Raw genomic sequence first — 16,199 nt, 5'->3', positions numbered from 1 at the left:
ATCCCTGACCATTGGTCATGCTGACTAGGGCTGAGAGGAGTTGTAGTCCATAACATCAGAATGGCACCACATTGGCTACCCTTGGCCTAAGCGGAAGCTGTTGCCTAAAGGAGGAAATGCTATGTTACTTCTGAACTTCTCTGTCAGCAGTATTTCTGCAACCTTTAATCAGTTACTTGGACAACACTTGCTTTGATTAATAACCATTTTAAATAAATGTACTTATAAAAGTTGCATAGAAAAATGCATCTTCTAACATTGCACCAGCTACAGCACACACACATGCACCACCTAAAAGCTTTTTTTCAAAGCTAGCGTTTTATTCACATGCAGTTTTATTCAGATGTAACTGACAAAGCTATTAATCAGTTTATGTGATTAAATGATTAAAATGTCTTTATCGGATGACAGCCCTAACAATAACGCTAACATGCTTGGTTTGTCCATTTTAAAAAGTCTATTGACACAGGTGTCTCCTGGAGCATTCCCCCACCGCACAGATCATATTGTATTTTGAAACTGGCTATTCTATGGCTGTAAGCAAACTAGGAGCCAGATCACAGTATTTCCATTAGCTACACTTGGAGGGGGAATGGGCTGATAAGTTGCAAAATCTCTTTGAAGCTGAATTTTTTTTTTAAACACCCTCAAGCTGCTCCTACCAGGTTTTACAGTAAAAAGGGGCAGGGTTTGACTAGCATTGTGTACCCCTGTTTTCAGAAGAGAGAGGTGGAGATGCACTGGAACCGGCAGAACTGTGTGTGCTTCCACCCTAGATCTCAGTTTCTGATTGAGTTGCTCTGGAGAGAAAGGAAACAAATATAGCATTGATATTTTGTTTTCTGTTTACTGATGCTTGTGTTTTTATAGCACACTGTATGTGTGTGTTTCTATTTTCTTCAGCTCTAACAGGCACATGACATAACCAGGGGGTTTTGCTTTTTATCATGATTGGATTAAACGGAGAGGATGGAACATGAGCTTCATCCAGAAGATCAAGTTCTCAAGTGTGAGTGGGAACAGACCCAGCTGCAACAAGGATAAAACAGAATCCAGTCTCCCATTGTTCCAGCTTAGATTCACATGGTCTACACAGCATAAAAATGTTCTCCTGTGTGACAAGAAGTGGTCAATGTTCTTCTGAGCCTGATGGACTGAATGGAGAAGAACAATTCAACAACTACAACTGCAGACTTCATTCTCCTTCACTGGAGAAAGACTGCCACATTTCTAGCAACTCCAGAGGAGACCGGACCTCTGACACTTCCAGTTCTTACCGTTCAGCACTGGGCTCAGAGGAAGCTGAGAGTTTTAAGGACTGTGTTGAGTACTTTGAAGAAGCTGGAGATTGTACCAAGCAGTGCACCTATTGTGACTCTGAATATGAACAAGGAAGCATAACAGCAGCACAGATCCTTTCTGCAGCTCAAACAAATCCTGCTGACAGGAGCAAGATTTCCAAGGTTACAGCCAGCCATGGGACTTTGAATAGTTTCAGCAGCATTTTAAAAGATGACCCATGCAGTGCAAAGGGGAATACTTATGCTGTTACATCTGGAGGAGTTCAAGCTGATTTTCCTCTACATAGGTGTGAGACTTTTGGAGACTCATTGCCAATCCAAGGGGCAAGAGCACAGAGCCTGCAGGCAGACCGCAATGGTACTATAAAAGATCAAACCTGCAGAGACAAACTCTCTTCCAGTGGTAAGGAAAAGCAACAGGTTCAGATGTCAATCAAAGCTAAGAATAGCCCAGACCCAGTGTGCAGTGATAGAATGGGTCTAGTCACAAGAAGGCTGCAGCCAGGAGACAGCGGATCTAAATATTTGGATAATCCTATGCAATTCAGTTCTGATAAATCCAAGGAAATGTTACCTAATGCACGCAAGCTGAAGAAAAGTGGCCTTGGCAGTCGAGCTCATGGTCCTGTAAGTAGCAAACCAGCATGTCCCAAATATTTTGTTGAAAATCCAAGTGTTTTGAGTGACTCTGATGAGGCTGATAATGAAGTAGAGAAGCTTACTGCTCTGTCTTTCCAGAGTCTCTCATGTCCGCAAGGCAGCTACCTAGATATGTATAGTTCCAGTAACAGGACATCATCCAGCTTGTCTAATTCCTTGCCAGAAGATAGTAATGGAATGAACAGGTGGCCGTCATGCGGCGACCAGAGGAAAACAGTCGTGGTTGGCTACACAAAAGGAAACCGGCTATTCCCAACAGCCAGCAAAGCCCCAGAAACAGGACTGCTCGCTGGGGGGTTGGGGAAGGAGCACTTTGAATGTGTTGATGTCACACTAGAGAATGCTGATGGCAAAAAGAGCCTCTCCAAAAAGAGAGTGGTGCCCAAACGCCAGATCCAGTTGAGACGGAAGGAGAAGAAGGAGGTAGGCTTTTGTGCTGCAGGCGACTGTGCTGCCCTCCAGCCATTAACCCAACCACGGAAAGAGTCATGCATGAAAGTTAGAAATATCAGTGATGAGTTTAGGACAAATTATAAGCAGTTTCTGAAAGCAGCCTCTTTGAGCAATGCTTACAACAAAACTAGGATGGCTTCCAGTTTGGTGAAAAATGTTTTGGCTAAAAAAATGCAATATGAACAAAGGATTAAAATGGAGCAAGCATCTATCCAGGGGAGCTCAACCTCTTCCGTCCCTTCCTCCATAAGTACTGACATCCAAGGGGACAGTTTAGAAGGCAAGTCAAGTTCTCTGTCCAAGTCAGACTGCAGTTTTTCAACTGAAGATGTGCAAAGCCATTCCACCAGTGAGAGGTCAGAGTCCATTGCTGTGAATAAAGACGGCTTGGATGCCTTGAGGCCAACAAAAGGAGTTGTGCTCAATGAACAACTACGGGAGAATGTCTGCAAACTGAAAAATACATTTGCTGAGCTGAATGAGAGAATGAAGTATCAAGACGTCACTCAGCTGAAAAGACTCCCCATTTTGGCAGATGGTGGTGTGAATAAAAAAGAATCAAGCAACATCAGAAAGCAGGTCACTGGGGAAAGAAAAGAATATAGGACAGCCCGAGCCGTGTTTGAGTCGCAGGGTGATACAGAAAGCTTAGCTGCAGTTCCAAACTTTGCAAAGCCACAAAAGCCATGGCCAAATCTGAAGCAGCGCGCCATTCGGCAGAATAAGCACACTCAGTCAAAGGAAGAAAAGTTCCCCCTTAAACCTAAAAGCCTTTTGGTGCCCAAAGATACTTTCAGGAACATCTTCACATCCAAAACCAAAGAAATGAAACTCATCCCTCAGATCAAGAATGAGCACAATGCTCTGAATGCCTTTAGGCACACGTCTTTGGATAGAGTTTCCAATAATCGAAGGTTACCTACATTTCAGAGCATGAAACTTTCATCTGTAATTTTTCCAGCTTCTGGCACATCACACGGTGGTGAAAAATCTATTCATCCCAAAGCACCTTGCACAGAGGAGGCTATTCAAATGGAAAGTAAAGAAAAGGCAAGAATACATCAAACCAGAGGGGTAAGAAAATTAGTAACAGACACCTACAGCCTTGGCTTTAAATCATCAGACAGCTCCAGTGTGGATCAGACATCCTATTCTGAAAGCAAAATAGAAAACAGTTTAGTTGTGTTGCCAAGAGAGTCCATAGCTATCTCACCTCTCTTCATCCACTGCACCTCAATATGTCGGAAAGATGATGCACAAACAGCAAACAGTTCACAGGAGAAAAAACAAGAGCAAACTGAGGATGTAGATGTGTCAACGCTTTCTTTGCATGAACAGGGCACAAGTAGCAGCGAATCCCCTGATATTTTTAACCCCCCAGTAAAGACACATGAAAATGTATCTGTATGTCATTCAGAAAGCAAATGTTCTGCAGTGGGTGAATCTGCAGTGCATATTACTACAATTCAGTCCAAGAAACTTGTTCTTGAGAATAAAGACTTTCAGACACAAGTTGAAAACAAACCAGTGCCTTCTGAGCGGAGTGAATTAAATGTCAGGCCTTCTTCTACAACCTCTAAGAAAGAGTCTCAGCTTAATATTAAAGTCAACAGTTCTCTCTCTAAACAGTCACACAGAACTGAAACTGATTATTTCCCAGCTTCAGGTTGTTCCAGATTGGATGAAAGGACAATGAATGAAGCATTCTCAATGTCTAATCATAGTTTGTTGAGAGAAAACAAAGATGTTGCTTCATCAGAGTGCATTAGGATTCCATCTCCTACATATGCTCAGGAAATCACAAAAAAAGATAATGGCTGTGCAACCACAAGCCGTATTAAGGGACCTTGCAAAACCCAGGAAGCTGAGTTGCCCTATCAGAAACATTTATCCAGTGAGATCCTCTCAGTGGCTCCCAAAGATAGTAAAGTTTATTCTAGCCCTTTAAAAGAAGAAAATATGTTTTCTGAATCTGGATCACCTCATGGAAGGTATAGACACCCACAAGCCATCAGGCCTCCAATGTCAAGCACTCAAACTTTTCTGGCACAGACTCAAGCAAATAATAATTTTGCTGACAGCACGTCTAAAACTACAATACTGCAAAACACCAGACCCTTGGACAACCACAACAGAATACATTCGGAATGTGTAATTTTAGACAGCCCATTAACAACAAGAGAGTATATTGAGGGAATCAAGGTAATATCAAACTCGCCTTTTACACCATCAACCTCCTATGGAAAACTCCATGACCCAGAATGTGATTACTTTAATAAACATCAGACAACAAATGAACAGTATTTTTCAGCTACGCAGGCTGACAACACAAATTACTTAACAATTCCAGTGAAAACCCATCAATCTGAGGCAACTGCTAAACACCCAGTGCCCTCGTACATGGATAACACATATTTTACCTCCAATATCTCCGTCCAGCCAAGTGGAGAAGCATCTGGAAATAAAATAAGCAATGACATTTTCCCACCAAAACAAATAGAAAGGAAGGCACCCTCCGATAATGTGTTATACAATAACCCAAGCCACGGGCAACTCCCCATAAGACTTGAAGAGTCTCCCAGTTTCACGAAAAGAAATGAGATAACTCCACCATCTGGTAAGAGTGCCTCAAGCCCAACTAGGCATTTTGCTGGTGCTGGTGCTGGTGCTGGTGCTCCTCCTCCTCCTCTGCAGGCACATAGAAAAATGTTAGTTGATCCAGAGAGTGGAAAATGCTACTACGTGGAACCACCAAGGCAGCCTCAGTTAAAGATGCTTTATGACCCAGAAACAGGGCAGTACATTGAAGTGCTCATACCACCAGTCCCGCTATCATCACATAGTGGGCTTTACCAGTCTCCTTTTTCACCGGTGGTCATGAATCCAGGAAGTTATGGACCACCTTACATCCCATACACTGGGTTTCCAGGGTTTGCCCCTCCCCCTCCAGCTATGCCACCTGTCCATCTGGATCTTCAAGACCAACAACCCATTCAAGAAAATACAAACCTCAACAAAAATTTCAATCATGTTCCAAAGAATGATGTTCCTCCAGCTACCCAAACTGTCGATGGCAATTACATGGAAAGTTTATACTATATTCCCACAGGGATGAATTCAAGTCCTAATCCTGATCAAGCTTTATTTTCCCCACCTACAAGTTCTGGTCCTTCTGTGCCTGAAAAGGGATCCTTCATTAGGATGTGACATGCAGTGCAACAAGGGCATCTGGGGGAAAAACTGTTTTTGTATTTCAGATAATCCATTTTTGTTTTGTTTGTCTTTTTAAAAGGTCAAACCAAACCTCACTCCCTAGAATCTGTGAAAAAGGAATGACAGGAAGAGGGGGGAAGGCTGGTTGCCTTTAGTTCAGTTTATTCAGCCGCTTAGGCTCTGAAGACTCAAAGAGGTAACGGGGCACCAAGAGTTTATATCACACCTCCCTTGCTTAATACATTTGATTTGAATATAAACATCCCTGGCAGTAAAGGGTTATATTCTGGTGCTAATGAAGCCAATGGGAGTTTTGGTATTGACTTCAGTGGGACCAGGATTCAGCCTATGAGGTTGTCATTTGCAGCTGTCAAGTTTGTTTCTCCTATTATTATTTATTTATTTATTTAGTAGATTTATATTGCACCCTTCCTCCCAGTAGGAGCCTAGGGCGGTTTCTTGAGGCATGCTATCTAGTATATTATTCTAATGCTAACTCCATTACTGAGGGGTCCAGTTATTCACAACTCTTGACTCTTCTGTAGAAAACAAATGTTCATCCAAACTTTTTTGAGAGTTGATACTTTTGTACATTATGCACAAACCACCAATACTTTCAGGCTCCACTGATGTTTTCATGGTGCCTCACTTCACTTTTGCCATCAGCGCCCAGCTACCCTAGCAGGTTTCTATCAGTGTAAATACTTTGAAGATGGGAGAATATATGTGGAGGGAGCCTGAGAAAAGGAAGCTTGGCTACTCCCCTGAGTTTCACATTTTACTAGAGCTCCACGTTGAAGAGACTGACAGCAGCCTTGGATTGGTAAGTAGCAAAGCAGAAGTAATGTATATGCTAGCATTAGGGGTCCCTTTGGGAGGAAGGGCAGGATCTAAACTTAATAAATAAAAAATAGGGTGGCCAGATGTAAAAGGAGACAGGGCACCTGCCCTTTTAATATTTGTGTTGAAGAGAGGATTTCAGTAGATTTAGATTGCCATGCAAGCTACACCTGCTAAAATTCTGTCTTCTGTTAAAGATGTCCTCTTTTTGATCACATCCACATCGTACAGTTAAAACACTTATATACCGCTTTAACAGCCACAGCTTCCTCCAAAGAATTCCGGGAACTACTGTTTGTTAAGGTTGCTGGCAACTGTAGCTCTGTGAGGGGACTAACAACAACTCTCAGCACCCTTCCCAGGATTCTTGGGGGAAGCCATGACTGTTAACATGGAACAAGAGTGCTTTACATGTATGGTGTGGATGTGACCCTGGTATCTGGCAGCCCTAGCCAACTTTGATGTTCAGAACGCTAAGCACTAAATAAGAATGGCCAATGGAAGAGAGGGTGGGACCTACAGAGTGTTTCCAAGTCAACAATGATTGACAGAATAAAATATATGTTTTATGCACAAGGAAGAATCCTGTACACCCAGAAGTGGCTGGTGGGACAATGAAGGCCCAATCATTTGCCAAAAGGTGGGGGTGTAAGATGCAGGGGACACAGCATGGTGCAGGCAAAGCAGCAGAAATGCCGAATTGGCACTGCCGCCATGCCTGCACTGGCTGTGCTCCCTGCACCTTGCCCTCCTCCTCTTGGGAAGTGACAGTGATGCTTGCTGTTGGGAAGCCAGCTGAACAACACCTTCCACATCTTACCAACCCCCCCTGTGTATACCCCATCAAAGGGTCTGGTGAGTACCTGGATGGAAGACACATTGAAATTATATATGCATCTTGAGTTCCTCCATGGAAGAAAAGCAAATGTGATCTATTCTAGTCTTTAAAAGCATAATTTTTCCATCCATGAAAATCCTGGGTCTCACTCACACGTAATACCATGGCTTAGTGAGAATGAGTGAGGGTGTGGGTACTCAGAGCAAAAATCATTGCTGCCTTGCTCCTCCCCCAGTCCAGCTGCTACTGCACTACCTGGAGCTAAGCTATGGTTTGGTTTAGAGTTATGTGCAAACCTGGGTCCATGGTCTCCCCCAGACAAACCATGAGTGGTAAACCAAGAACGAACCTCAGTTACTGCTTGTAATTTGTTGGGAGCAAGGCAAACCACGAGCCCAGGTTTGCACATAGCAGTAGGCCAAACCATGGGGCAGCAACAAGACTGGGGAAGAAGTGAAGCAGTCACAATTTTGTTCTGGATACCCACACTTGTTCATGCTTGCTGAGCCATAGTTTGGCTTAGTGTTGCATGCAAACCAGGCCCTAGTCAAGAAGATTTCCTTGAGGAGCAAGCTGTTAATTTTTATTTTTATTTTATTTTTGGTATTATTCTGCAATTAAAGTATTTCCAAAATTATTTGTTCTAAAGCTTTACAAAAGAGGATTTTTAGCATGTTCATAAATTTATATTCCACAAAGGGTGGCTGTAAGCTGCATGGGTACCACATCACTGTATAACAACAAGCCTAAGGCCACTTGATTTGGTCTCCTGGCAGACTGCTGTAGCTCAAAAAGACAAGAAAAGGGGAGGGAAGAGGACTGAATGGGGCCCTCAATAGAAGCAACACCTGTGGCTCTCAGAGGACAGAGCTACTGCCACAGAGAAAGGGTGGAGAAAAACCAAGCCTGGTGCTGATGCACATTCTGGCTGGTATCTTCTGCCCAAAATAGCAAATTAAGCTGGAACGGTAAAAGTCCACTGAGACCAGCATTTTCCCTGCTTTCCTCACTATGTAGTAGATTCAGCAGGCTTGTTTGTGAAATTAATCTCTCTCCCCTCTTTGTTGCCTCTGTTCCTAGGTCTCAACCCTGAAAGCTTCCTTGTGCTTATAAGAGACTTTCACTAGGTCTGACTTTTCTAATTTTAACACCACAGTGACGGCAGCAACCACCTAATGGGGAATTCTCCTGGCTATGCATCTCTCTCAAAGGTACAACAGGAGCCCGCTCTGGTTTGGGCTTGACTTCTGGCTTCCAAATCTTCCTAACCCTATACAGTGGCCACCATTTGCCTTTACCCACAGCTGACATGAAGAAATTAATGTTACTGTGCGCTAAAGGTAGGGATGGGGCAGAAATTTGATTCTGTTCACGTTTAAAGGCAAATCTACCCTGTTCACACGTTCTGAAACGGTGCGAATTGGGACACAGCCATCCTTTGACATTCACCCTTCGCTGAATTTTGCAGCGCAGTTCTCCAGCCACGTAATAACGTTCACAAAAATGCACACAGTAAGGTAAACTGTGCATACCAAATGCATGCATTAGTGAAAATTATACTACGTTTGGGAAAATAGAAATACTAGAGAAAACACGTTTGCAAAAAATTGTATACTCGGCAGAATTGCAAAGAAAAATGTGCACATTATAAGAGATTTACACTGAAATGCTGATGAATTTTCATGAGAACTTAAAAAAGAAAGAAAAGCAACCCAATCTGATGTGGAAATGTGTAGAACTGAACTTAAGATGAGATACGGAAAGAAATCAAAATTGACATATTTCCCTATCCCTAGTTAAGGGACATGAGCAGCGCCGGAAAAAAAAGGTGGCACCCCTACTTGTTTATCCACACTCTTCCTTCTTCGTATTAGGCCCTGCAGATGATTCAGCTTATCCCCTCCCCACCCCTTGGCATGGCTTTATGACTTTAAAAGCTGCCAAATGGGCAGGAATGTGGCAGCTGCCCCTCTTCCCGGCATAAAGGATGGCAACGATGAGGGGGAAATGGCAGTTGTTACATTTCTGCCAGTCATGAAGACACAAGAGCTCTGCCAAAACAACAAAACAGGTGGAACTTCAACCCTTCATGAACTTTGTTCCTTTTTATTTTGCCCGGTTTTTGTTCTGCTGTGTGGATCCACCACTTGTTTCCGTAGGTCCTTGTTTCTCCTTCTGGCTCTTACTGCCTATGCAGCCCTGTTCGTTTGCTCAGCATCTCTGGCCTCTGTGCCACTCCTAGCGGGATGGGGGACCTGTGGCCCTCCAGATATTGTTGGACTACAGCTCCCATCATCCCTGACCCTTGGCTGTGCTCTTGCTGGGGCTGATGGGAGTTGGAGTCCAGCAACATTGGGAGGACCAGAGGTTCTCCATCCCTGCTCCAAAGAAATAGCATGGAAAATGTTACCAGGTGTGGTTTTTCCTCTCATAGTGCTGCAGTGGTGGGAAAAGCTTCATTTGGCAGAACTTTTCCTTCGATGCCATCATGTAAAGTTACTTCCGCCTCATGCGGTGGATATGGCAAACTTATGCCTCCTAGCTTTCCATCTCGCAGTACTCCAGCTTTCCTTGCTGGTTACAACCTCCCTCAATCCTGTGTGAGGTTTCTCCTTAACAACTCCCTTCTTCCTAGTAGCTCAGTGGTAGAGAGCATGCATTTCATGTAGAAGGTCCCAGGTTCAATCCCATTCCCTGACATCTCCAAATAGGGCTAGGAAAGACTGTTGTTTGAAAACCCTGGAGAGCCATAGCCACTCAGGATAGACAATAATGAGATAGGTAGGCCAATGCTCTGAGTATAAGGCATATGGTGTAAGGCATCTTTCTGTGTTCCACCTCCAAGTCTCTGCCACTTATTGTTTCTTCAGGTCCCAGCTTTTCAGTGTATTTTGCTCACTTCTCTAGCTATTGAGTCTCACTTCCTTTAGACATTTTCATTCGGATTCCCTGCCTGCATGACACTCTTGTCTCGTCTTTGTGCCCTTTTCTGTGACCAGCAAACAACCTCTTGTCCTGTGATGATTTTCTTCAGCTATCCTTTTTCAATAGCCCTCTTTTCCAAACGCTTCTGATGTTTTCTTCTTCTTTAGGCCTCTCCCCCATGCTCTCACCCATTCCTAGGTTCCTGTTTCTTAGCATGTTGCCTTCTCTGTCCCCTTCTCCTAACCTTTTCTGAGCTCCCTGTTCCTTACCTTCCCTACTTTCTGGGAGCTCTCCCCACCAGGCTCATTCTCCTTGCCTTCCTCACAAAACTCCTCTTATTCCTAAACCTGTGTGACAGACTTTAGTTCAGTGGAGAAAGCTGATGTGATGATTCCATGACTGATTATTTCCCTTAGCAGATGGAATGTTCATGAACATTCCCAGACATCACATCCCCATAGCTAATGGGAGCCAAATACATTTTCAGTGCTGCCACCACAGTGACCACTTGCAAATAATTTGTTACAAGTTACGAATTACTTGTAATTCGTTGCTTTGTTTGAGGAATGAGTGGGTAATTCCTTTACATTTTGATTGTAACAGGAGTAATTATACAGCTACGAGAGTGGCTGTATACTATAGCCAGCATGGATTTTTCACATTCCGCAATGTTAAATTGAAAATACCCTCCATGCCATTCTGATGCTTCCCATAATCTCATTTCAAAACCTTACAAAATTTATAGTCCTGAATGCTTGCTTAACTACCCTCTCAATTTTCATGGCGATACACAAAACAGTCAGAGAGAACAGAGAGTTCAAAGTGTAAAAAGAAAGAGAAAATCCCCAGAGCCCTTTTGGACTTTTTTCTGTCAGAGTTTTCATAATCTGTTGAAATTCATTAAATATCAGCCATGTTCACAGAGTACCTGTAATCCTATTACTGACCTTGCCCCATACTCTGACTTTCATCTTCTGCAGTTTAAAAGTTAAAAAAATGCCTGGCTGATTTTTAATTAATTTAAGAAATTTTGGCTGGAACCCAATTATAACGTCGGGCATGCTCAGTAAGAACCAACTGTCAGTGTTCTAAAAGCCAGACTCACAGCTACTGGACTTGTCTAATCAGGGGGCCACACCCACACCAGACTTTGCTTTCATATGAGACAGTCATGGCTTCCCTCAGAGAATCCTGGGAAATGTAGTTTGTGAATGGTGCTGAGAGGAGATTCCGGTTCCACTGAGAGAGGTCCAGTGGCCAGACTGGTTTAACAGTCAGCCATTCTGATTGAAGGTCTGTGATGGGAACAGCAACTCTCAGCACCCTTCACTAACCACACTTCCCAGGATTCTTTGAAAGAAGCCATGACTGTCCAAAGTGAAATAAAGGCCTGGTGTGGATGTGGCCAGGGACAGCTTTGGTTTAAATTTGGTGAGAGGCTACATGTGCCTGCTGTAGAATAAAAAGGTGGGGGAAATGCTGAAAAGCAATGAAACTGTTCACAATGTTTTCCTTTTGGAAAGGAAAGGGGCTTCCCCTCTGCCCAGTGCCCACCCACCCAATCTCCTCCCCTCCCCCTCCCTCCCCGCCCCTCCCCCAGGTCAGTGTTGGACTATGACCTGGGAGACCACAGTTCAAATCCCTACACAGCTATGAAGCTCACTGGATGACATTGGGCCAGTCACTGCCTCTCAGCCTCAGAGGAAGGCAATGGTAAAACCACCTCTGAATACCATTTACCATGAAAACTCTATTCATAGGGTCACCGTAAGTCGAGATCAACTTGAAGGCAGTCCATTTCCATTTTCAAACATGATTGCACAGAAATAAATTCCATTGAACACAAAAAGTATGCCAATGATCAAACCCACCCCTCCTCCCTCTTATCCCCTCCCTCCCCATCCCCATCCCCTTCCAATCCCCTCCTCCCCTTCCCCTTCCTCCTCGCCATGGTCAGTTTTACCTATCTTAAGCATGATTGCACGGAAGTAAATACCATTGGACTCTATAAGCATGCAAATGATCAAACCTGCCCTCCCCTCCCCCTTCCTTGGCTCCCTCCAATACGTTCCTTCCCCTTCCCTCTCCCCCTCTTTCTCCCCTATGGTCAGTTTTTCCTATCCTAACCATGATTGCATAGGAGTAAATCCCATAGAACTCAATAAGCATGCAGATGATCAGACCTGCTTTTTCCCTCCTTCCCCTCTCCTCTCCCTTCCTCCTCCCCTCTCTTCTTCCTTCTTTCTCCTCCCCTGCCCACTCCAGCCCTCCCTGCCTCCCACCCTGGTCAGATTTACCTATCCTAAGCTTGATTGCATGGGAGTAAATTGCACTGAATTCAAGAAACATGCAAATGATTAAACCTGTCCTCCTCCCCTCCCCCTCCTGCCTACTCCCATCCCAGTCCTCCCCTCTGTGTTTTCTCCCCTCCTTTCTCCTCCTCCTCCCCTCCCCATCCCCTGTGGTCAGTTTCACCTGTCCTAAGCATGATTGCAGAGGAGTAAATCCCACTGAACTCAATAAGCATGTAAATGATCAATCCATTCTCAGCAAACTTGCACAGGATCCTATTTCTTACCTCCTAGATTAAAAAGCAGGGAAATTCACTAATAGGAAAAAACCCTTGTGGTTTAAGAATGTACCTATAGCCAACAGATATTTCTATCAGACTTTAAAAAGCAGGGAAATTGGGCAGCTATAGTGAATGCACCAGGGGAGCAGGAGACCTGACCTCTTCTCTGAGATATTGTACTGCCCTACAAATTGGTCAAAATGCAAACACAATTTGGGTTGGTCTTTCACAGTTCAATCCACTTGCTGTGTAGCTTGCAAGAGTTTGGTTTGACGTGCAAAAATCTGAGTAGTGGCTTCTGCCTCCCTGCCCACCTCCTTTACCAGCGGAGAGGCCACCATTGCTATCTTATGGATAAAAAGAATTATTCTACTACCTCTGTATGTGTGTGGTTATTTTTAATGTTGTTTTAGGCTATTTAGATGTGCAGCAGCCAAGGCCAGCACCTTGTAGGCATTTTTTTAAAAAAGGAACTGAAATGTAAGTGTAGTGATTACTTTTGAGAGAAAGTAAAGTAAGTTACTTTCAGAGCAATTGTAATTGTAACGGTAATTATTACTTTGGGGGGGCATGTAATTGTAACTAATTTATTACTTTTTAAAAGTAATCTTCCAAGCTCTGATGGTGACCACATCAATATTGACCTCAATGTGGTCAACATGGTCCGAAGGCTCATAAGGCCAGCTCCCTGTTGAAGCTAAGCAGTGTCAGGTCTGGTCAGTTCCTGAATGGGAGACTGCCTGGGAACATGAAAAGAAAAGTGGGGTATAAATGTAATAAATAAATAAATAGTACTGGATTAACACTAGATATTAGAAGCTAAGTGTCACTTCTTTTTTCACAGCAAGCAATAAACAGTTAAAATAACCCTCTGAAATGTTAGAGTGTAACTGTATGTCTGGTTTGCTAGGCCTTGCTGACTAAGTGAATGAAACTCTCAAGAGGAGAGCAAGCATAAACCTTTGACATGTAATGTGTTTTTGTAATTTCAAAAGAAAGAAAAGGAGCACAAAGATGATCAGGCCTCAAGGAACAAAATCATGTGCAGTCTGATCCTATGTAAAGTTAGACGTCTCAGGACCAAGCTAATCACCGTTCGAGCTTTTAGCAATTGTGTGAATGCCTTTCCTAAAGGAAACAGCTGGTGTGAGAGGCTCAATACAGACTGTGATCCTGGCTGGGGGGTGGGTGGGGAGTCTTAACCCTTTGTTCCCTTTTATGGTTCCCTGATATAGACAGGGGTGTGGGGCACAGCTGCTACTTACATTGGAATAAAATCTCTTGTTCGTCCTAATGGGACCTCTTTATGCAATGTGAATAGCTGGTGGGAGGAGTGGTCAGACATGCCACTGAGAACCATCTTCTCCTGTAGCCCATATGCAGAGATTTATATCTGCGGTTTTTCTTTGAGTGCTGCTACAGTCACAAGTAAGGTGGGTCGTGGCAGCCAGGGGAAGAATCTTTTTCAGCAGGTGTACCTGGGATTGTAGCCTAAAAAAAAATTCATGTAGCTCCATGACAAATATGACAGGGCAGAGCATTCCATGGTCCAGGTGCCACTACTAAAATAAGGTGATGCTTAGGAATTAGAAGTACTTTAACACATCTTCAGTATCTTTCTTTTCTGTTTCTTTTTATTAATTGCTACTGCAGGAGAGCCAGATTTGGATCAGGACTGCAGCACAGAAGATGTTAATCCTTTCCCTTCATGCCACTGCCATGATCCATTCCCCTACCGCAAGCTACTACCAGGTGTGGAAGGGAAAGCACATAGTCACCTCCATGGTAAAAAAAAAAAAAAAAAAGGCTTTGTGGGGATACATTCACACATCTCCAACATTCTCGAGGAATTTGATTTCTGTGAATTCTGATGTGAACTGACCTGATCGCATATGAAATGTGTACATGAAGATAAATTATTTATTTAAATATGAATATGAAAAAACATTAATTTCCATGCATATGTTTTATGCAGATTAACACAGAAACAGAACAGAATGGACTTATGAATGAATGTAGGTTAAATGTTCCAGAAATAGACTGATCCATAGTTGTGTGTAGTATGACATGTAAGATAATTGCTTTGATTGAAGACACTACGTTCTGGAAAATCCAGTTTCTTGGTTAGCCCATACGAAAAGAAGACGGAGTCGGTGGAGAAGCTGCGTATTCTACCACGCCAATTCAGAAACCCTATCTATTCCTTTAAAAAATGGGCAGAGGTCACTCCTAGTAGTGCTGCTAGTGATAGAACTCAGGGCTAGAGTTTTATTTTATTTATTTATTTAAAAAGTTTATATCCCGCTTCAGTTCCAAGGAATTCTAAGCGGCAAACAATAGCATAATAAAACAACATAGTACAGTATAACATACCAAACAAGTTATAAAACATTATAAGAAATATACAGTATATCACACATTACAATTCAAAAGCTAACCGAAATAAAAAGGTCCTAACTTGGCAACGGAAACTAAACAGAGAAGGGGAAGAACGAAATTCCTGTGGAAGAGCATTCCAAAGAGTTGGTGCCCCCACTGAGAACAGTTTATTCCTGCAGTGCAGCCCCCACCCGCATGACCACCCAGAGTACAGCCAGTGATGGGGGCAGTTGCAAAAAGACCCCCTGCCAGCACCTGAGCCAGCATGGATGTGTGAGGTTGCTGCAGTGTCCTTCTTATTTTAAAAACAATTTTAGAAGGAGTTGGCTGGCTGGGCATGTACATGGTTAATTTTATTATTTTTACTTGAACAATATATTATCCTTTTCAACAAAACGGTGCTTATTTGCAAGTGGATCAGGAACTGGCTAGGAAAGAGGAAACAGAGAGTAGGAATAAATTAACAGTTCTCCTAGTGGAGGGATATAGGAAGTGGAGCGGCCTCCCCCAAGGATCAGTATTGGGATATGTGCTTTTTGAGCAGTGAGGTGGCCAAGTTTGCTGATGATATTAAATTGTTCAGGGTTGTTAAAACAAAATGGGATTGCGAAGAGCTCCAAAAGGACCTCCCCAGACTCAGGGAATGGACAGTAAAATGGCAAATGCAAGTCAATATAAACAAGTGTGAAGTGATGCATGTTGGGGCAAAAAATCTTAATTTCACATATACACTCATGGGTTCTTAACTGGCAGTGACTGACCAGAAATGAGATCTTGGGGTTGTAGTGGACAATGAAGATGTCCACGCAGTGTGCAGCAGCTGTGAAAATGGCAAATTCTATTACTAGGAAAGGAATTGAAAATAAAACTGCTGATATGCTGTGGTGCGACCAGATATGGTATACTCCAATTCTGGTCACCTCACCTCAAAAAAGGATATTGTAGAGCTGGAAAAGCTTCAGAAAATGGCAACCGAAATGATCAAAGGGATGGAGCGACTCCCCTATGTATTGTATTT

The 16,199-nt window shown here is 43.2% G+C and overlaps 1 protein-coding gene across 1 annotated transcript; it reads left to right on the top strand.

Moving 5' to 3' along the window:
• Positions 1-861: 861 nt before the first annotated feature.
• PROB1 (proline rich basic protein 1) lies at positions 862-14,618 on the top strand. Its single transcript, XM_061622413.1, has 3 exons — positions 862-6,450; positions 8,386-8,516; positions 14,456-14,618. Exon 1 carries the CDS (start codon positions 1,104-1,106, stop codon positions 5,619-5,621), a length of 4,518 nt encoding a protein of 1,505 aa, XP_061478397.1. The 5' UTR covers positions 862-1,103; the 3' UTR covers positions 5,622-6,450; positions 8,386-8,516; positions 14,456-14,618.
• Positions 14,619-16,199: the final 1,581 nt, after the last annotated feature.

Source organism: Rhineura floridana, chromosome 4, assembly GCF_030035675.1.
Source record: "Rhineura floridana isolate rRhiFlo1 chromosome 4, rRhiFlo1.hap2, whole genome shotgun sequence".
Classification (NCBI taxonomy): domain Eukaryota; kingdom Metazoa; phylum Chordata; class Lepidosauria; order Squamata; family Rhineuridae; genus Rhineura; species Rhineura floridana.
The sequence above is the reverse complement of the archived record's forward strand: the minus strand, read 5'-3'. Positions and strand labels throughout refer to the sequence as shown.

Coding starts and splice junctions, on each gene's coding strand:
- PROB1 (XM_061622413.1), top strand. CDS start 1,104: ATGTTCTCCTGTGTGACAAGAAGTGGTCAATGTTCTTCTGAGCCTGAT.